The sequence below is a fragment of the Accipiter gentilis genome, chromosome 8 (genome assembly GCF_929443795.1).
Source record: "Accipiter gentilis chromosome 8, bAccGen1.1, whole genome shotgun sequence".
NCBI classification, from domain to species: domain Eukaryota; kingdom Metazoa; phylum Chordata; class Aves; order Accipitriformes; family Accipitridae; genus Astur; species Astur gentilis.
Genome location: NC_064887.1, coordinates 2,226,880 through 2,247,614, shown reverse-complemented (window position 1 = coordinate 2,247,614; position 20,735 = coordinate 2,226,880). Strand labels below are relative to the sequence as shown.

The 20,735-nt window shown below is 54.4% G+C and overlaps 1 protein-coding gene across 22 annotated transcripts in view; it reads left to right on the top strand.

Annotated features, from left to right (window-relative positions):
- SGIP1 (SH3GL interacting endocytic adaptor 1) overlaps positions 1-20,735 on the top strand; it is a 62,576-nt gene that overhangs the window by 26,549 nt on the left and 15,292 nt on the right. For 11 of the 22 annotated variants that reach the window (XR_007506909.1, XR_007506908.1, XR_007506907.1 and 8 more), the window contains 13 exons: positions 146-202; positions 701-755; positions 1,667-1,842; positions 6,318-6,342; positions 6,717-6,768; positions 7,821-7,906; positions 9,140-9,232; positions 10,098-10,172; positions 12,153-12,608; positions 15,716-15,837; positions 16,762-16,888; positions 19,579-19,638; positions 20,512-20,571. Coding sequence is in view for 18 of the 22 variants with exons in the window: in XM_049807508.1 (XP_049663465.1) it covers positions 146-202; positions 701-755; positions 1,667-1,842; positions 6,318-6,342; positions 6,717-6,768; positions 7,821-7,906; positions 9,140-9,232; positions 10,098-10,172; positions 12,153-12,608; positions 15,716-15,837; positions 16,762-16,888; positions 19,579-19,638; positions 20,512-20,571 (1,444 nt within the window). In the remaining 4 variants the exon portion in view is untranslated. Of the gene's footprint in view, positions 1-145; positions 203-700; positions 756-1,666; positions 1,843-6,317; positions 6,343-6,716; positions 6,769-7,820; positions 7,907-9,139; positions 9,233-10,097; positions 10,173-12,152; positions 12,609-15,715; positions 15,838-16,345; positions 16,660-16,761; positions 16,889-19,578; positions 19,639-20,511; positions 20,572-20,735 lie in introns of those variants that run through there. The other 11 variants (XM_049807510.1, XM_049807512.1, XM_049807500.1 and 8 more) reach the window with 6 other exon arrangements.

Below are 20,735 nucleotides of genomic sequence, written 5' to 3'. Positions count from 1 at the left end.
AGAGCGGCCGGCCGTAGTGCCTGCGCGGGCAGCTCCAGCAATACCCAGTGGCATCCCAGCCACCTCAACGCACGTGTTTGTGGTATGCTGTGTTCCTGTTGCCTTAATTTAAAACTTGGAAATTTTGTTTTCTGATGTGTTGCAGAAGAAAACGAATGGAGCCCCGAATGGATTTTATGCGGAGATCGACTGGGACAGATACGTAAGTGTCCCAAGGAGCCTCCCTCCCCTCCATCTAGCACACGATGCCTCTTGGTTTTCTGGGTGGCCGTGGCCGTTTTGGGAGATGTCCGGGTGTTAGCTGTATCCAGATGCATATTTTGTATCTGCATGTCAAACTACCCAGAAACCGGGCAGCTCCGGCGAGCACTGCCCAGGTCTGCGGGATGTTGCAGGTACCCAGAGAAGACCCTGGGTTGCAACCAAGCATTGCAAAAAACTTTCTGCAAAAACTGAACCTTGTGAGATTTCATCTGTGAAAATTGGGCACTGCAAAATTCGATCTGCAGCGAGGCTGGGTGCTCGGCCCCTGCTGAATGCCCCAGCGGGTGCTGTGCCAGAGCACGGGTGCTCTTTGCTCCCGAGGGGCCACCGGTGCAGCAAATTCCTCCCTTTCTTCAGGTGGAAAGAGCTGCTCCAGCTTTCCAGGAGCAGAATTAGCATTCCTAATTCTTTGGGGGTTTTTTTGTGTCCTATTCAGAATTCACCTGAGCTTGATGAGGAGGGATACAGCATCCGACCTGAGGAACCAGGCTATATCCTTTATTGTCGTCTTTGCCTCTCAGTTTACAAACTGTAAGATGAGCTGGGGTTTGCAGGCAGGCCGCTGGCTATTTCTATTTATTTTTTTTATTATTATTATTATTTGTTTTCCCCCTTTTTATTTTCCTTCTGAGCTGTCGCTCCACAGCTAAAACTGCCTCCCAGGGGGAGTTACCGGAGGCAGCAGAGCAGAAGGTGATTTTCGTTGCCTTTGATCCGCTGCCATGAAACGAGGAGGCAGCGTGGGGAGGACCCCAGTGGGGTGTCCCGTGGGGACCCCGATGTCCCACCCCATCTGCGGTGGGGGCACCTGCGGCTTTGCGTGTGGGTGCTAGACGTGTGATGCTTCATCGCAGCTGATGCCGTTTCGGGGCAGCTAGTCTGCGTGGCAGTAAAAGCAAAATGAGCGAAGATCAATTTGCGGCTGCCGTAGCACGCCCTGCTAACGGGTGAGGAGACGTTGATGGCCGGAGCCCGTGCACGTGCCGAGTTCGTAGGCTGGCAGCGGGTTTTAAGCCTCTTCCTCGCAGCTGGAGGAAGGTCAGTGGTAAAAGCAGAATTTCTTCCTCTGGTGCCGCTGAAAAATGCCGGTTCTCCACGGGTGGTGAGCCAGCGCAGTCACGATGGGGAGGGAACCTGGACACCGAGGCAAATCACTGCTGGGCTAAACCAGGGCTGGCTTTATCGCTGCGAGCACCGGTTCCCATATCCTCTGCCCGCACGTGGATAAAGCAGTGAAATGTCACAGCGGTAGGATTTGCCCCCGCATGCTACCCCCGCCCTCGGGCATTTGGGATAAGTGTTTTGGGAACATCTAATTCCCACTCTTCAGGGAGGCTTGAGCCTTTGAACACCAAGGCTCTGCCCTCGCAGCAGAAGGAAACCTTCTTTAACTGTGCTCTACCTACCAAAGGAAAGCACTTCTACTCCTCGAGCGAATCCGAAGAGGAAGAGGAGGCGCACAAGAAATTCAACATTAAGATCAAGCCTTTGCAGGCTAAAGACATCCTGAAGAGCGCGGCGACGGTGGACGAGCTGAAGGCGTCGATAGGCAACATTGCACTTTCTCCATCCCCTGTGGTGAGTCCTCGGTGTTTCCGTCTCTTCTCCCAGTTGGAAAAGCAACGGTGCTGCCCAGGGCTCGTCCCCAGCGAGCCGGGGCTCTTCCTTAGGTGCCAATGGTTAAGTTTGCGGTTGTGTCCTTATTTATAGGGTCTAGCCTATATGCAGCCAATAACGTGACTGCAGGTAGAGCTCAGACGTGTTGCAATGATGTTTCCAGTTCAAAATGTCTTGAAAATTCCCTTTTTTGCTCATAAAACAGGGCAACTGAGATCAGAATATTCTATTCCCATATTTTCCCCCCTTTTCCTCATTTTGCAATGTAGTCATCATTCAGGACATAAATTGGATGGGTTTTGCCCCAATTCCCAGGACAGCGAAAGCATCTGTGGGGTTTTCCACGCTGTTGCTGTGGGATCTTAAAGGGATATTTCTCACCCCGGGGGTGAATCCAAGGTTCCTGGAAGGAAAGGTCATCTCTCCTTAGTCCCTCCCAGTATAAATACCATCATCCTCTGGTTTTCCTGAAGCTTGTCGAGATTTCTGTTGTCTCATCCCAATCTGTTCGGCCGTGACAAGATTTGATTTTTGTCTTTTAGTGGGCTTTAGTGTGGGCTACAGTGTCTTTTCAGGCGAAGCTTTCTATGATTTATAAATAGCCTGTATCTGAAGTGTGAATGAATCTCAGACTCTAAGCAAAGAGGAAATAAAATTACTGCGCTTTATTTCTTCTTTCCTAAACCAACACAAAGTCACCAAGTTTAGTGAAAGCTTCTGGGAGAAGTCACTGTCCTTGGAAACACTGAGTCCCTCTGGCACGGCTCCGCTTCCCCCGATGCTTGGTCCCTTTCAGTGACGTGTGCTTCTGGAGGTTTTTTGTGCTATGACCAGGGAGTTTCTAGCTGTTGGCACTCAAGGGTTAGAAAAAGTAGTTGGCTACTTTGGGAAGCACACAAAAAAAAGAAAAAATTCCCCCAAAACCACCAACAAAAAAACCCCCACCAAAATTAAGCAAAAAAAGAGGTGGTGGGTGGAGTTTTGGAGGCTGGCAATTATTTGCCAAACAGGTGGATAACTTTGAGAAAGGAAATAAAAAACCCTAGAATTTCTTATTGCAAAGCCAAGCTGATTTTGGTTTTGCAAAGTGGTGGCCCCAGCAGTTTGGTGCCCGCACGTGTGTACGTATATCATGTAGGAGACCATGTTATTTTGGGAGGAGAGAGGAAACAGTGCAATATTTTAAAAATGGGATGGAGGAAGCACTGAGAACTTACTTAAGAGGCCAAGTCTCTATCTGGTGTATTCTCCTTCCCCCCAGCTTTTATTTCTGCATCCCTTGCTGGCAGCAGGCCCCTGCCCTGGGGTTTTGCTGCTCCGGGGTGTAGCGGCTCATTGATTCTGTACTGCAGCCCGCGGTGTAAATTCAGAGAATTTAGCCAAAAAATATAAAGCAATTTAGTCTCCAGCAATAAATAAAGATCTAGGAAGAAATGATCGAGCGGTTACACTCGGCTCCTAGCAGTCCAAAGTTCCTTGCTTGTTTTTATTCTTACTGATGAAATACTTGAACAGTTTTGCACTGGTATATGAGGATTAGGCTGATGTGGCCAGCAGGTCTTCCGCACCTCGCCTTTTCCAGGAAAACAAAACCCTACAAAATGTGTGTTTTGCTAGATACCGTTTGTCTCCTTTTTCCCGTGGTGTTTTTCCTGCTGCGGTCGGGAGGAGTTTTGCCGTCGGTTAGGAAGGATTTAGCCCCCGCTGAACGTGCCTGTGTGTATCGGCGCGGTGCGGTCCAAAGCCCATCATTTGGGCATCAGGTTGGGACGCTCTGTGCTTTGTTTTGGGAAAATCCCTGTCCCTGGCTGCCGCTGGCAGAGCACAGCCCGGGGCCGGAGCCGATGCTTCCCCGCAAAGCAGCGGGGACGTGCTCTGCAAAACCCGAAGGATGCAGGGGAAAGCCCTGTGCCAGGCTGGACAGAAGGGACAGTGCTGCTTCCCCACGTTGGGATCCAAAATCCGGCGTACGGAGCCAAAGGGTGCAGATGGGGAGCTCCCCGGGCGCTACCCGGCACGCCGGATTCTGGCAAGCGGCACCAGTCTCTGGAAAAGCACCAGTGCCCCGGGCAGGAGCCGTCCGAAGGAGTTTTGCATCCACAGGATTTTTGTGCTTTGCTGTCTGGGTTCCTGCCCTTGTCCTGGGCTCATCTCCTCTCCAAACCCAGCTGCAAAGCCTTGCTCCAGCATCCCGTCCCTCCTGGAAGAGAGCAGCGGGATGGGAGATGCCATGTCCATAGGCACTGTCCATCCCCATCCCTTCGGGGTGTAAATTACGGTGCCTTAACTTGCAGACAAGAAGAAAACGGGAGATGCTGTTGTAAACTGGCATCACCTGCGTTCTCTCTCTGGAGCCCAATAGCGCAGGTCTCGTTTCTCGAGAAGAAGTATGCGGGTGGTGGTACAACCTGTCTGTGCCACGTACCGGACCAGTAACAGCCCAGCATCTTCAGACCTCCCACCCTTTTCCCGGCTCCTTCCCACCGGCAGCTCCTGCCCGCTTCGCTCTTTGCACCGTGAAAACTCAGCTGCGGCTGCGGGGGCTTGGTAGCTCTCTGAAAAACTAGTCACTGGGCAGTACCCAATTACCTTTGAGTAATAGCCTTAAATTTAAGCAGTTAAGGGTAAAATCACGTGCCTGACTTTCCTCTCATACGGACCCTTCCCAGGAATGCAACAGGTTGGGAAACGGCCTTTGTCTATAGCTAGCAGGGCCCGCTAACGACGGAGCGTGTGAATCCTTCCTGTAAGGTGGCTCAGATGCAGGTTTTTATTTCTATATGCTCTCTCTCACTCCAATCTTCCGTCTGAATGAATGACAGCCTGGCTGGATGTGCGCATGACTCTGCTTTGCTGTATGTTTAACAGTTATACACCTGATGCTTCTGGCCGTAATACAAATCTTTTTATTTCTTTGTTATCCCTTTGTAGAGAATACCTTATCTTCTCATTTTCTTTTTTTATTTTTCTGCATTCTTTTAGAGGAAAAGTCCGGTAAGAAATACAGTTTTTTTTCTCTTACGATTTTTTAACTCAGTCTTGTGTTCTCTTGTTTGCACGATCCCTGTTTTGCACGTCTATAGAGCCAAAACGTAAAATGCAAGTAACGAATCCTCCCATTTTGGAAGGCTCGATGTTTATTATTTTCCTTCTCCCTTGATTTAACTTAGAGCATTTTAAATAGAGCTAGGCTGTCTTTGCTTTCAATGTACATAGTCTGGGGGTATAGTCTGGGTGAAAAAGCCGGTGGTTTGGGGCAAGATGTCTAAGGGCACAGTTTTATCCGGGCATGTTTTACGTACGTAACTGCACATCAGAAGGTATGAGAAGGCAGAAAAACCCATCGGTGCCGCTGTATGCAATGGTGATGGCTTCCCTGAGAGGTCTGGGCTTCCGACAGAGCCCAAAATGGGGAAATTCACCCTTTCCGCAGGGTTTGGGTTCTCTCCGGACGCTGCTGTCCCACGGCCGGGGTGACCCGTGGGAGCGAGGCGTCGTGCTCCGGGCGGTGGGATGCTGGGGGAGGAGGAACCCCCCCGGCACCGTGCCTCGTGAAGCCGTGACGGAGGGGTGCGATGGGTGCTGGGGGACTTGGGGTGCTGACCTGTCGCTCTCTGACCAGGTGTCTCTTCTCTCTTCCTTCTCGCTGACCGCAGCGGCGCAGCCCGGTAAGCACCCGTGCCTGCTGCTTCTGCCCCTGTCCCTCTGGGAATGGGGATACTGGGGGGGGGGGGCTGGGAGAAGGGGGAGCAGGGTGCCGGTGCCTTTAGCCGTCCCCTCGTGTGACCCCAGGTGATGGTGGGACCTTGTGTGTCATCCTCCCCCCCATGCAAAGCGGTCCCCAATGATGGGCACCCTCTGTGGTTTGACCTGCACCCTTGTAAACCCCCTGGAGACCCTGCGTTGTGGTCCTGGGGTACCCCCGGTACCCCGTTCCCCCCCCCCAGTCCCCTCTCTGCCACGCAGCCCCAGCTCCCGGGGCGGGGGCTGAGGGTTCGGCTTTTGCTGCGCACATGTGCGTTGTGTGGCAAGAGCGAGGATTTAGACCGCTGAAAATACATCATTTGGCTTAAATCATTGTCAAACGCGAGGATTTGGGGTTTATGCCGTTTCTAACGGGGTGAGGGTGTCGGTGACCCCCATAAGCCGCGGGCGGCCGCGAAGGCAGCGCTGCCGGGTGCTGGCTTTACGTGGCTCAAAATCCTCTCGGTGGGGTTTTTCTGCTCCTTGTATGCTGGGAGCAAATGGGATTTCACGACGCACACGTGCAGCTGGGTGTATTTCAGCCACGGACAGTAAATATCACCTTAGATAGGCAATTCCTGCCACGTCTGCTGGGCTGCTTTGCTCCTGCTGCTGCGTCCCTCCTTGGGTGGCAATTGCCGTGCACCCGTGTCCCTGTGCATCCCGCTTACCTCGTGTGTTTCTAATTCCAGGGGACGATTAAAAGGAATTTATCCAGTAAGTATGTTCTGTACTGCAGCCTTCAAGAACAGTAGTTATGGCGGGGGGGGGGGGGTGGGTGGGTGGTATTTTTGGGGGGGTTAGGTTTGCTTTAAAGTGGTCCTGGCAGAAATGATGGCACCCAAATATCTTCCTTAAAGGCGGCCATATGGGACATCCTTGGGGTACCCTACAGAAATAGCGCAGCTCCCTAGTCCAGCTCTACAGAAAAAAAAAAAAAAATCTGAATTAATAAACCAGACCTTTTGCTGCCAGCATTTCCGTAGCAGGCGTGGGACGGGACGCGTGCCGTCCGTGGGCTGGGGGTGATGCTGGGGGGGGCGCGGGCGGGAGAACGGCTCTAACCCCGCACTGTCCGTCCTGTGCCGCAGGTGAGGAGATCGCGCGGCCCCGGCGTTCCACGCCGACGCCGGACCCCGCCAGGTCAGTACGGAGTCTGTCGGTGTCCTTATCTATTACAGCTACGTTCAGGCACATCATCCCAACGTGGTTTTTAAACATTTTGGTGGGCAGTTGCGCACTTACAGATGCTTCCCATTGAGCAACGGTGTTTTCACCTCCAGATTTTGATCTTTTTTTCACGTAGACCTGGATAGGTCAAACCCAGACTAACGCAGCAAGTTCACTGTGTATTTACTGCCGTACGAATATTGCCTAGCTGAGCTGCCCCAATTTGATTCATCAAAGACACCACTGCAGAAACAACAGGTTTATAACTTTTTAGACTCATGAGACAGCCAAATGTTTGCGTTTGGTGTTTAAATAAGCAAAGTAAACGCTCTGTGCCGCAGGACGCAAGAGGCACAGGGAGCTTCGGGTCCGCGGGCTCTTTGCTCGGATGCCGAGTAAATGAGAAATGAGGGAAGTTGCCCAGACGGCGATGGTGGATCCCCACAGAGCGCGGCCAAACAAAACCGTGGAGTATGGAGGTGCCGGTGGCACCCCTGGTTTCGGATGCACGGCATCCATACTGCGCTCCCACAAGAGCAGCGAGGATGTCCGCCGCTGGAAGCCGCCTTGAGCCTGGTCGATAGGGAGAGCTGGCAAGTGGGTGCTGCGGGTATACATTGATTTAGGAAAGCAAACGGACTAGTTGGTATGGAGTGAAGCCAAATCTCACTAGGAGCAAGCCCTGTGCAGCCACAGGGTGTGTTGGACCTGAGTGTGATCCAGACCATGACTTTTTATTTTATTTTTTTCCCTTTTCCATGCAGTCTGGAGTAGCTCCGACTAATCCTGAAGCAATCCCCAGTGCCGTAGCGGCTGCATGGGCACCACAGGGTTTGCACCGTAGTGTTACAGCCAGTGCTGCCGCTCTCCTCTCCTTTTTCTGGGCCAGAAACCCTGTGTTTTGCCAGGTGCCCGTTAGTCTCCCTGAAAATTTCTCCCTGAAAATGCACATATTGGCAGTCGGGCACCGGGGCGGAGCACAAACCTCAACCTGACGGCTCCTCTGCTCTTGTCTCGTCCCGCAGCAAGAAAGCCGGGGAGGACCCCGCGGCGCTGGCACCGCTCTTCGGGCCCCCGCTGGAGTCGGCGTTCGAGGAGCAGAAGCTGGACGGTGGGTCGGGGGACGCGGGTCGGGTCTCCTGGCAGAGACCCCCGGCCGTGCCGTGTGCCGGGGATGGCTCGTGGTGGGGTAGCCCCGCTCACCGATACCCCCCCCAAGTCCTCCTCTTAAAGGAGGGGGAAAAAACCCCCAAATTAAAGCAGAAGGCGAAGGGCGGGTAGCCGCATCGCAGGCAGCATGGGGTTGGGGTATGTGGAATCAGAGCAAGTGTTTAAGTCCATTAGTTAATTACGTGGTCTTGGGACAGATCCTGAAAGAGGGCGGCTATTGAATATGAAAAATACTGACTTCCAAATGAAAGCCCGGGTTTGCCTGTTTGGCCTCGAAGCGGGGTGTGTTTAACAGCAGCGGCCGTTAGCTTCCGACACCGCGGCAGCATTTCGGCATCACACCAGTTTAATTGAAGGAAGATATGAATATAGTTATCTGGCAGTGCTTTACAGCTCCCCGTGCCTGTGAAGACGTCGTCTCAGTGATGTTGTTTTTTCCCCGAAGCAGCATTCCCCTGGGCAGGAGTATAAGGACACTTTACTTCTCCCCCCTGCCCCCCGCCTTTTTTTTTTTCTTTTTATAGCTTTCCCTTGCAAGCCTTGTTCTCCCCAAAGAAAAACCCCATTGACCCGCTGGAGCGGTTTGTTCCCGGAGAGGTCTCCTCCTCCCGGCTCGGCTATCACGAAATGGCCGCTGCCACTTGTAGCCTAGTTATGCCTTGTAATTAATGACTCCGGTTAATTCTTACAACCAAAACTATGTTTGCGTGCAGCTCTCTACACGTAGCCTAAGAAAAACAGTGCAAAAATTTTAAATGAGATATAGAAGAGGGTTGTTTTCCTCTACAACGTCTGAATATAATTGGATTTTTTCATTTTAATACCTGGGTTTTTTCTGTGTATCCTAAAATTCCAGACGTTTTTTGCAATTAATGCAATGTTTCACTTGCTGTAATAAGCCTCCAAATACGTAAATGGCATTGTTTTGTTTGTCAAGCAGCATGAGTGTCAAACTAATTGGCACATCCTGTTTAAAAATCAGGCAAGCTTGTAATTATCTAACGTTACAGAAAAATCCCTGTCTTTTAATTAAGCAGAGGTTTCTGTCACTGTTTAGTTTCCTCTCTTTACAAGCCTCAGATTAACACGTCTCATCAGTGTGTTTTGGTATTTGTAAAAAGATAGTCGGTTTTATCATTGCCTTTGCATGCGTATTTATTTTCTTATTTTTCAGCTACTCTAGATCAGCCGGAGATATGGGGCTCAGTCCAGCCGGTCAACACAAGCGTAGAGTCTCCAAAGCTACCGAGAACTTTCCCAACTGGAAGTAAGTGACCGTGCAGGTTATCCACTGAAAATAAACGAATATATAGAGAAATCAAATCTTTTTTACTTTTCCTCATCCAGACTCCTGGTACTGTGCAGTTCTGTAACATTTTAATCGTGTAGCAAGTCAGAGGGTGGTTCTTCAAGGTGGGAAGCGCCACTTTCCCTGGCCCCAAACCCCCAGTTGTCGTTGCAGGCGGGGGAACTGCAGCTTTTCCTCCTCCCTAGCTGCAAAGTCATTCTTCCCTTGCTCCCTGCTCCTTTTTCCCCCTCCCTAGCCGCTAGCACAACTTATTTTATGCCAACCCCCCCAGCCTTGATGCCGCTGGGCCAAGGTGAAGGCAACCTCTGGCCCCGTCACGAGCTCGCAAGGGGATTGCGACACTCGTGATTGACGTGGGTTCTTGATGGTGCTGAGCCGCATCCCGAGCAGCCACGGTGCCTCCCGAGCTGCTCTTCCAGGAGGTTCGGAATCGGATGCTATTTACGTCTGCTTTGTAAAAATGTCCCGGTAAAGCAGCGCTGGGTTAATTAGCCACAGCATTCCTCCTGGATGCGCATCCCGGATCCATGCGGGATGGGCACGAGAGAAACGCAGAGGCAGATATGTCCCTCGGAGGCTACGAGGTTTAGTTAAAACGGTAATTCAGGTTTTTAAAACACGAGTACAGTCTAAGACTTAAAAATGAAAAAAAACCCAAAAACCCAACAAAAAAAGGCCACCGGTGGTTGCTTGTCACTTGGTGAAACACTGTAAACTCCCGGGTTTCGGGGCTGCTCCTGCTCACCCAGCAATCGCCCCAGGGCTGGTGCACGTTCCCGACGGCATCGCGACTGAATTTTTCCTTCTTTCCGCTGTTTTGCAGCTCCTCCGCCGCTCCCACCGAAAAACATCCCGGCCACGCCGCCGCGCACCGGCTCCCCTCTGACGGTGGGAATAGGTAAAAGCTCGGCGCCGGACCTCCGCGCGTGTGCCCTTGCCCAGCCCCGGTAGACCGATCCGGAGCCCACGGGGGCTGCACTGGGGGGGGGGGGGGGTCGGGTCCCCGTGGCCGCATTTCGGACACGGGTCTGGTCCTCGTGCATCCTCTTTCCTTTGCATTCGTGGTGCTTTGGCGGATGCCGCAGCCAGGGCGATGCTTTAGAAGCCGTGCAAAGATGCCTTTGACTCCCGAGTCGGTGTCGCCCTGGTGAATTTAATGCTCTCTCCTTCCCCCGCCGCTGGCATCGGTCGCTTCTAGAAATGAAATGCAACGTTAGCTTTAACGTCTTGCTCAAAATTGGGAGTAAATAGAGCACTGTTACCGCCTGGAGCGGCACTGTGCGGTCTGCGCTTATGAAATAACGGGGCACGCGGCGCCTGCCTGCGTCGGGGGAGCTGGTCCTGCCCTCCCAAATTCCTGCTGCTGTCGGGGAAGGTGGGAAAAGCCCCCCGGTCCCGCGGGCTGGGGGTGCAGAGGGGCAGGGGAGAGAGAATGAAACGGTACCTGGAATGAAGGCCAGCCTGGAAGAAGGGGTCGAAAGATGTCGCTGGAGGCAGGCGGGGATCATAAAGCGCTTATAAGCATATAATTCATGTTGCTGGCGGGGTGGTGCGCGCTGGGGGTGCAGGTTTCGAGGAGGGAAGGGCAGTCCCTGGTCTCTGCGTGGGGCAGTGTCTGGGGACAGGCCCCCTGTAATGGAGCACCTCGGGGCGTCAATAACGTCCCCAGGAAGAAATCCCCTGCTCCGAGCTTACTGCTCTGGCCATCGATGGTTCATTTGTGCTCCCATATCTTGATTTTTCTGTTTATCTAAGTAGCCAGGCTGGCAGCGTGTCCACCTACCTATGTAGATTCGTCAGCAAGAGCAAACGCAGTGCCCAGCCACGCGTGAGGGTTTATCTGCTGGGCTCTGGCTTGCTGCACGCTTCAGCCTGCGCACCCAGTAAAGCAAGTGGCAGAGGTCGGGTTTTTTTTTTTCTGTTTTAGCAAAACTAGAATTTATCCCCCAAACGCAGGACCAGGGGTGGTGGGATGCTGACACGAGGAGCCCAGAGGGCACCTTAGTTTTAGCCGTATGCACGTGGCTGTAGCAGGGGCTGTGGGCTCCGGTGCTGCCCCGGTCCTTCCCCATCCCTCCGGTCAGTCTGTCCAAAATGAAGCAACCGAGTAGCGGGCAGCCTTCCTGGCATTAGAGAGCTGCCGCTCCCCAAGCTCCAGCCCTCGGGGAAGAGAAATGGAAGAAAACAGGGCACGAAAGGGAGGACGGAGCATCTCCCTCCTCTGGATTTTGCTGACGAAGCCTGTCTCCGTGTCGGTTATGAAGTCAGATAGGAACGTTGCTGCGTGGCAGCGCAGTTAGCGAGCAGAGCCCTAAAATACCCTTATCTGCTGCCGCTTGCAACTGAAATACGTACACCCCGTCTGCTTTCCTGTACTGCATGCCCAGCACCAGCTCTTGAGTGTGTCAAGCCAGCATGTTTAAATATATATATATTTATACGTGTGTGTTTATAAATATATATATATAGTGGAGTGTGCGAGAGAGCTGAGTGCACAAGTTTATTATCTGCCGATAATTCAGAGTGATGATAATGACATAACGATGGTGTAGCAGAGGCTGAGAGCCAGCTGTATGTTTTGGGAGGATGCGAGTCTGTTGTGCACAAAGCGATGGAGGAGGAGGAGGGCTTGGCTCGTGGTGCATGCTTTCTCTCGCACAGTGTGTGTATTGCAGTCCAGTGTGGTTCATTATATGTTGCACATGACCTGACGTAGAAACTTTCTTGCACATGAATTATATTCCCTGGCCGCTTATAAGACAATGTGCTTTTAGAGCCTCTCCTCTAGAAAGTAGCTGACGTAGAACCCCGTAGAGAATAGCACGACTGCAGCTCTCTCGGTTAATGCTAAGTGTAAAATAAACTACTTTGACCACAGGAGGGGACCAGACAGCAGCAGAGCTCAAAAGGGACAAACTTCCGTCCATCAATGACTTGGACAGCATTTTTGGCCCCGTGCTATCCCCCAAGTCTGCTGCTGTTAACGCAGAAGACAAGTGGGTCAATTTTTCCGATCAATCCCCGGAAAACACGACTCCGGAGTTGACGCCCCGGGAAAAAGCGGGATCCCCGCCGGCGGCAGCGGGCAGCCCGGCCGATGCTCCGGCGGCCGAGCCTTCCCGCCCGATCCCCTCTCCGCTCCACCTGGAAGAGGTTCACAAGAAGGTTTCTGAGCAGCCCCACCTTAAGGATGATAACTTGGAGCCGGCTGCTTCTCCCAAAGATTTCGGGCTGGGACAAAGAGCGACCCCGCCTCCCCCGCCACCGCCCACCTACCGGACTGTGGTCTCCTCGCCCGGACCGGGCGGCAGCAGCGGCACGGGAAGCACCAGCGGTACGTCCCGCGGCGTTGGGTGTGCTTCGGTGTGGCCGTGACCGCATCCGCCATCCCCTCCCGCCCGGTTGTGCCTGTGCCCGGCGCCTGCGCTCCCACCCAGCCGTCTCGTGCTTCCGCGTCCAGCGTCTGCCCTCAGCCTCCTGTGTCCTCTCCCCCGCTCCTTGCTGCGTGTCTGATGGTCGGATGGGTCTGACAGCCTTTCCCCAAAGCTCCCGCGAGCCGCCCTTCCCCCCTCCGCTACGCACATAACCCCTCGACTCAAAATTTGGCATAGGCTTTGTTATTGCTGCAGCTCCGTCCTCAGTAGGCTTCAGAGTGAACATAAGTAGAAACGTTTCAGGCAAATAACCCGAGCGAGCCTCAGAACCTTTCGATCTGCTGCCGACAGACAGGTCGTGGCATACCGTCACCCCAGGGCTGCCGAGACCAAATGACTCGCAGCTCAGAGGTGGCACGGGGCTGAATCGCACTCGGTCCCTCTCGGCTGCGAGAGCATGGATGCCCAGCTGGGCCTGGAGAACCGGCTTCCAGGGTGAATCTCTCACAAGGGCAGAACCCGAGAGGTGTGTCTGGCATGTGCTGGCTGGCTGGCTTCACCTGCTTAATTATAAATGCCTGTGTGCCCGTTAGGGCAGATGAGCTTGTCCGAGGTCAGCTTACACAAGCTCTCCCCCAGTGCTTGAGAAGGGGCAACCTGATCGTGTTATTTTAGAGGCTGACCCCAGGGCGCTCACTGCACGGGCGCAGCCATGACGTGCGAACCCCCGTCCCCACCGGCCACCCTGCTGCCCTCCCCGCATCCACCAGAAACTATTTTTGAGAGCGTTGCCCCCACAGAGCCTTGCAGGCACCTCCACCCGCGGCGGTGGGAGACGATGGGTGCGCGGCTCCCCAGCCCCGCGCCCGACCGCCCTCACCGGCCTCGCGTGAGCTTGAAGGCCGTGCCATCTGCTTTGGGGGTTTGCCACCTCTGGGGGGGTGTTGGGGGGTCCTGGGGGTGTTCTTTCCCCCACCCCCCCAAGCGTGGCTGTTGCTGCGAGTGTGGCTTTGCTTTAGTGGTGGTGGCTTTGCTGTGCCGGGGTGGGAGGGTGGGGGGGGGGTCCGCGCAGAGGCTGCAGCATCCCGCTGCCGGCGACACTGGTCGGAGCTGGGATTCCTGCGGGAGATGGGCAGCAGGGAACAGCAAGCTTCTTCCTACGCTGCTCTGCGCCCCGATGCTGACTGAGCAACTGCTTTGCACGAGCGGAGATCCGCAGGATGGGGACGCGCCGGCGGCTCCGCACGTGGGGATGGATGGAGAAACCCCGCTCGGCGAGGCGGCGCTACCCCTTTGGGAAGATCTGCGTCTCTTCCCCAGGAATTACCTCCTGTCTCGGTTCGGCACGCTTTCCAGCCCACCGACACCTCAGCCTTACCCAGCGACCTGTAAAAACGCAGAGCGTTGAAATACGCACGCAAAAATTGTGCGAATCTTCAGCGAGCGTCATCCTGCGGCAGCCGCAGATCCCGCACCCTTCCTGCTCCTGCCCTCTCCGCTTTTCCAAGGTTCCCGTTGCTGCCTCCGGCCCCGGGACTGTCCGGCTTTTGGATGCCGTGGGGCAGGACCCCCTCCTGCCTTCGCAGCCCATGGGAGCCCGGCCTTGTGTGTGTCACCGAGATGGGGCTGGGGACCGGCATCCCAGCGGGTTTCTGATTTCGTGCTGATTTACAATGTGCTGCCACAGTTTCTTCTTGTAAAAAATATCTAGATGTGTACCAGGTCTCCCAGGGACCTTCAATACCTGAAGGCTAAATCTCTCTGGATGAAAGCTGACGTCTGGCAGGGCTTCGGCTGAGCACCCTCGACGTTTCTGTCTTGTGACGCTCATTCAGTGGTGCTAGGTTACTTTCCTGAATAATTCCTGTTTTGCCAGACTTTTACTGCGATAAGGAAGGAAAAATTCAAACTTTGGTTCCCAGATTAGGCTTCTAAATAAAAATGGCTTGAATTTTGGGGTTGTGCAAATGAAGGGCCAGGATTTATTCTCTTTAAACAAGCTGACCTCTTGCCTTCTATCGCTTACCTCTCAGCCTTGTTTCTATAGATCTAGCTTTGATATTTCCTTAATTTGAGCTATCGCCTGAAAAACTTAGTGAACTGATTCTCTTGTAAGCAGGGAAAAATAAAACTAAAGCCACCATCTTATTGTCAGTCTGAGCAAAACACACCGCTCTGCAGATCGTAACACGCTGCTGTGCTCCACGGAGGGTGGTAGCAAACGGCAGCTCAGCTGTCCTGCCAAATGGGGTCTGTGTGTCCCCCCGTGTCCGTCCCCCCCCGGCTCCTGCCGCCCATCTTGTCTTGGTGCAGTCTCCGACCGCTCTGCACAGCACCGGTTATTGCTGAACTTACCCTGGAAGGAATTTCTCTACGTGGAGCAAAACAGCCTGCTGGGCTTCCTCTTAAGCATCTGTTAAAATTTCTATTTGATTGCAAAAAGTCCCCCTTTGCAGCAAGGCAGCAGCTGCTGGGGACCACGCAAACCGCGACAGCAGCACCCTCAAACTCTTCCAGAGGGCTGGGAAACGTGTTACGCTCCCAGCAAACCTGACAACCTTGCTCTTCCATCCTTCCTTTCCTTCACTCCGACAAGCTTTGCCCCTTTCGCCAGGACCCCTCGTTCCCGTGGTGGGGACCGACCCCGCTCGCCGGCTGTGCTGCTCGTGGAGCCCCGGGAGCCGTGGCATCAGCTGCTGCAGGGGTTAAGCATCGGGTTTTTTTCTCCTGCCCACGTCTGGTTTTCAGGAAAGCCGTAACTCTCCTCTGATTTTGCACAGCGCTCCCGGCCGAGGCAGCCGGCTCCCTGGCACAGACGGGCAGCCCCTGCCAGAAACGCATCGGCACCGGCGATCCCCAAAAAGCTTTTTTCCCCGCGCAAAGCTGCCGCCGTGGAGCAACGATGGAGGGGAATCTCAGGCGGGGCATGCGTGGGCGCCCACGTTGGCTCCCGGGCGAGAAAGCCTTCGCTTTGAGAGCGCATACGGGCAGGCACGGGGGTCCTGGGGGTTGGGCACCCACGGGTTTGGCCGGCCTGCGGCACGCTCACGGCTCCCGTTTCTTGCAGGTTCTTCGTCCCCGGCTCGTCCCGGCACGCCGCTGGCCGCCTGCGGCACCCCCCCGCCGCCACCGCCCCGGCCCCCCTCCCGGCCCAAGTTGCCCCCCGGCAAGCCCACCGTCGCCGACGTGGTACGTTGCCGGCCGCGAGCGGGGGACGCGGGGGTGGCAGGGGGTGGCGGGTCCGCTTTTGCCGTCTGGTGAGATGGATTAACAGAGCGGAGCGAGCGATTAAGAGCAAGTAACGGGCGGGTGCTGCCCGGCCTGGTTAGAGTTTTCTATAATTTGTTTACTGAGACAAATTACGCGTGGAAAAACGGCTGCGAACGCCTCCTGCTCTGCCTGCCGGCGATGCCGACCGCGGGCGAGCGGTGGTTCGCAGTTACGGTAAAGGCAGAAAACGGGTGTGAAAAGGGAGCGTGCCCGTGGGAAGGGTCCGGCTGCGCCCGGCCACCCACGGGTAACGCAGTACGAGTCTGGCCGTCCCAGGAAGGGTGTCTGGTTGGGATGGGGGGGATGCCCGGGAATTCTTGGTGGGGGTCCCCACCGCCGTGCCGCACCAGTTGGGCTGCCGGGTTCTGCCCCGCCACCGTAGGCTGCTTCAGGTAAGTCATAGAAAACTTTTGGATTGGTGTTCTAGATAAAAAATTATCCCCAAAGGATTCATAAGGACCCAAGGAGCTGCTCTCGAGTGAGCTGGCGTGCGTTGGGTACTTGGGTACGCTCCCTTCCCAATACCGGGTGCGTTAAATCCATCCCGTGGTCCCCAGAGCTCCCATCCTCTGTGTGGATGGAGACTTCAAAAACCCAGACTCATGAGACGGTGGGAATCGTCTGCCATTTTTCTAGGTCCGGACTCAAACGCTGTTGGCACGAAAAGATCTAAAGTTGTTTGGTTTTGCACTAACCCAGCAGGGCTGTCCCGGGACGCCAGCAGAGCCGGCTGGCCTGGAGGTACAGAGGGTTACGGCTTCAGGCAAAAGCTTCTGTTTGTTTGATGTAAATGTTGCTGTGCGTATTTTCTTTAACCTTCTGTTATTTTATGTTTTTCTACAGTCCAGGCCTTTTAGCCCTCCTATTCACTCATCCAGCCCTCCTCCGATAGCACCTTTAGCCCGTGCTGAAAGTACTTCTTCCATATCTTCCACCAATTCCCTGAGTGCAGCCACCACTCCCACCGTTGGTAAAAACATACAGCACTGCTGTTCTTTCACCTTTCCTACCTCTAAATGTCCTTAAAAGATTCCTTGAAACCTTTTAATTTGTTAGATTGTTCTTTGGGTTCACGTTCATTAATTTGCATCAGGTTTTTAAATGCAAAAAGGGATTTGGGGGGTTGGGGGGGTGACAGATCACGAACGTGATGCACCTAGGGAAGCTTTCTTTGCGGCAGCCCCAAACGTTGTGAAAAATAAACGTTTGGTGAAGGTAGAGGTTATCGCCAAGTGAAATATAATATAAAACGTGCTTGTGGTCTGTAAATTTGGTCGAAATAAGCTTTTTTTGCAGGGGATGCTTGTACCTGGAGGGGAGGGGGGCTGGAAGCCAGACCTTGGGATCCAGGAGACAACTAACACCAAATCTCTTTGAACGAATTAAATTCATACTTTCCCTTGAAGCGGTAGTAAGGAATGGGGTCTTGGAAAAGGCTCTTCCAAACAGTTAGCTTGACACGTCCTAGACCGGAGCAAAGCGCTGCAGTTTTCTTTTGGAGGAATGTCCTGAAAAACATGGGTTTTGCTAACACCCCCAGGTGCCCGCCGGGGCCTGAGATAAGAAATGCAAATAAAGTCTGGCTGGCAGCTCCCAGGCTCCATGGGCTGGGCCCTCCCCCACGTTCCCCTGTCCCCTCGTCCCCTCCTGTCCCCCCCTTTTCCAACCCACCCTCCTCCATCCCCTCCATCCCAGCTGCCGGCGCATCCTCCTCCGCCATCCCTGCCGTCCCACCCGGCTGCCAGCCTCGCCACCCCTTGCTTCCCGCAGCTCCATCTTCTACCAGGAACAGCCCTCTTGTTTTTTGGTGTGTTTTTTTTTTTTTCTTTCCCTGTATTTTTTTGTGACGAGCACGCCTGGTTTGTGTGGCGGGGAAGGAGTTTTGCAGCCCGTTGCCGGCGCAGGCTGGCAGACAGGCTCTGCGGAGGGAGCCGAAACCCCAACCCTCCCAAAAACCAAACCCGGCTGGTGCTCGTGGTGCTCAGCCAACGGTCCTGGCCGCAGCGTTTCCCACCGGCTGTGGCCTTAGGAGCCACGGGGAGCGGCAGCATCGCCACCCCAACGCCATCTCTGATGGCTGGAAGACGATGGGCTGGCCCGAGCCGCGCGGTGGCCGCCATCCCCGTGGTGCCGGTGGCCGCGCGTGCCCGTCCGAGCCCTCCCCGTAGGTTTGCTGGAGTCTCCGACCTGCGTCTCCATCCTGTTGTTTGCTTCACTCTCGAGATGTTGTAGATGCTTGTACCTGTTCGCCGGCTGTCGGTCACCGTCACGGCATGCTGCTGAAAAAAAAACAACCCAAAAACCCCAAAAAAGCATCTCGAGTAAGGGGCCAGCCAGCCCCGAGCATCCCCGGTGTGTCGGCTGTCGGTCCTGTCTGTGCCCGCTGTCCCGCAGCTTTGGCAGCAAGCTGCCGTCGGTGGGGCTGGCGGTGGCCCCGGCCGGTGCCCGTGGGCACGGTGGCCATGGGGGTCCCTGGGGTCACAGTGGTAAACACGATTTTGGTGGAGGGGAGCAGCCAGGTTGAGGACAGGGACGGTCGTGGGGACTTTAGGAGGCCGGGAGAAACTACTATGAAATGGGGGCTGTGTGCTGGTCCTGTAGGCTGAGCAGGCAATGGGTCCCTTAGGCTCTCATTCTAAATTTTTTTTTTTTTTTTTTTCTCCCTAACGCATATATTTTTGTGAACAAAACATGCTGCTTGATATTTTTACTGACCTACCTGTCCTGAGCAGCGGGGGCTGACGTGGCTGCGGGGGGGCGAGAAGCTGTGCCCGCTGGCCCCAGCGGCTCCCACCCCCTCCGCAGGGACCTTCCTTGAAAAAGCCAAAACCGGGGCTCTCCCCTTGGCAGGGGGGACACTGAAGAGGGCAGCCAGGAGGAACACCCCCAGATTGCAGCTTTTGCCCTTCCAGTTCCACGCAAACCAAGTGGCGGGTGCTGCGTTGGCAGGATTTGGCCTGGGAAAAGCCGGACGAGGGGCAGGCAGGGGCAAAGGGGGTTTGGGAGCCGCTCCGGGAAAACCCAAGCATCTCCCGGTTGCTCCCACCAAGGCGGCCAGGGCGAGGGTGGGCACCGGCGCTGGGCGAGCATCCACGCGGCGCTCGCCTCGCTGCACCGGTCCGCAAACCCGTAGCAGAAGAGAGAGCGCTTCCAATTCCTGGGCTCGTCACACGGAAAAGATGAGGTGAAAGGCGTGCAGGGCAGGGACGGGCAGGTCTGTGGGCACACGGCAGCGGGTCGGGGACCACTGGGGGTCCCGTGGGACGGGCCCGGGGCTGGGACACCCCGACCTGGCTGGGGCTGCCCGCAGCCCTCGGCTTGCCGCCGGGTCCGTCTCCACCACGGTCTCCGTCTCTTGTTTCCCGTGGCAAAGTCCGACAGAGTTTGTCCGAGAGCACGTGGAAGAGTTATGTTGTTTATTTGTTATCTGTGCTGTTCTGGTTTGCTTTCGTTGTGGTTGCACGTGCAGTCTGAATAATTTATTGCAAAGAAAGAAGCTGTTATTTCTGTGTCAGCGCCCCTTCCGTTATTTTTCTCATTAAAACCCTTCTCTGTCTTTTTTCGTTGATACAGCGCGCTGCTTGATTTCATTTGGGATTCGTTTTTTCATTCTTTTTTTTTTCCCCCTTTCTTTTACGTTTCTTCCGCTTATATTATCAGAAGATGATGCTTTTATTGACAAACTGCCCGCGTTTGAAAGGCGCTGTGAAACGCCTGCAGGTACTGTACTAGCAGGGCGCTTTCGAGACATCTGGCTTCGGCGCGGGCGGCTGCGGGCACCCCGAGTGCCCGAGCCCCGGCACCCACCGCTCACAGCACCTTGCATGACAGTTTCTCTGGGACAAAAAGGACTGTGAGGTGAAAGGCTATCACCTCCTGAACTCAAAAAAGGTTAATTTGACAGCTCAAAAAGCCGTTTGGTTTTTCTTTCCCCCCCCCCCCCTACCCCTAGTTATTTCAACAGTACCTGGTGTCTAGCGTGGCTTTTGAGGCGGTGTGAGTGCAGGGAGCTGGTGGTCGTAATGGGAAAGGAAAAAATCCCAGCTAGGCATCTCCTGCTCTGTGTGCGTGTGTCTGTTTATCTGCAAGGTTTATGTCCTGAAATGCAACAGAAAACACCTACGTTTCACTGTCACTTATTTTGCACACGGGTGTAGCATGCGGTTGCAGCATCCCGCCGGGGAAACGCTCGCTGCTGCTGTTGTAGCACGGCAGAGACATCGCCGGAGGTGAAGAGGATAAGGCATGTTTGCCAAAATCAGCGCAGTTAGAATATGCTAACAGACTGCATGAGCCAAGAAGCCTCTTCCACTCCAGGCAAAAAAAAGAGACACACACGCCCCCCGCCAAAATCCTTACCAAGCGGGCAAAAATACTCTTCCATCTGGGCTTCCATAGCTTTGCTTTCTGCTTTCTGTTTCCTAAGCCAAAACCAGAGTTTAAAAGCCCCCCCTTTCCTTGCACGTGAACGGCTTGCAGCGCCTCGTCCCCTCCCCGTAGCGAGATAAATGACCTGCTCTGTGACTCACACTGTGTCCTTCTCTCTCCCTCTCCTTAACCTTTCCCATCCCGCTTCAACTCCTGGCCATACAGAGAATGAACAGCCTTCCCTCGTTTGGTTTGACAGAGGAAAGTTTTATTTGACTTTCGAAGGTAAGTAGTGCATAGCATACCTGGTAACGACTTGCTCCCCTTCCTCTTGCTCTCTGACTCCCGGGGTTTCCTTCAAAGGCTCCAGTCCGGCTTTCCGTGCGAAATGCTATGGCTACTTAGATGACATCGCAAGTTCGACCAGAATAATTTTGATTTGATTTGTG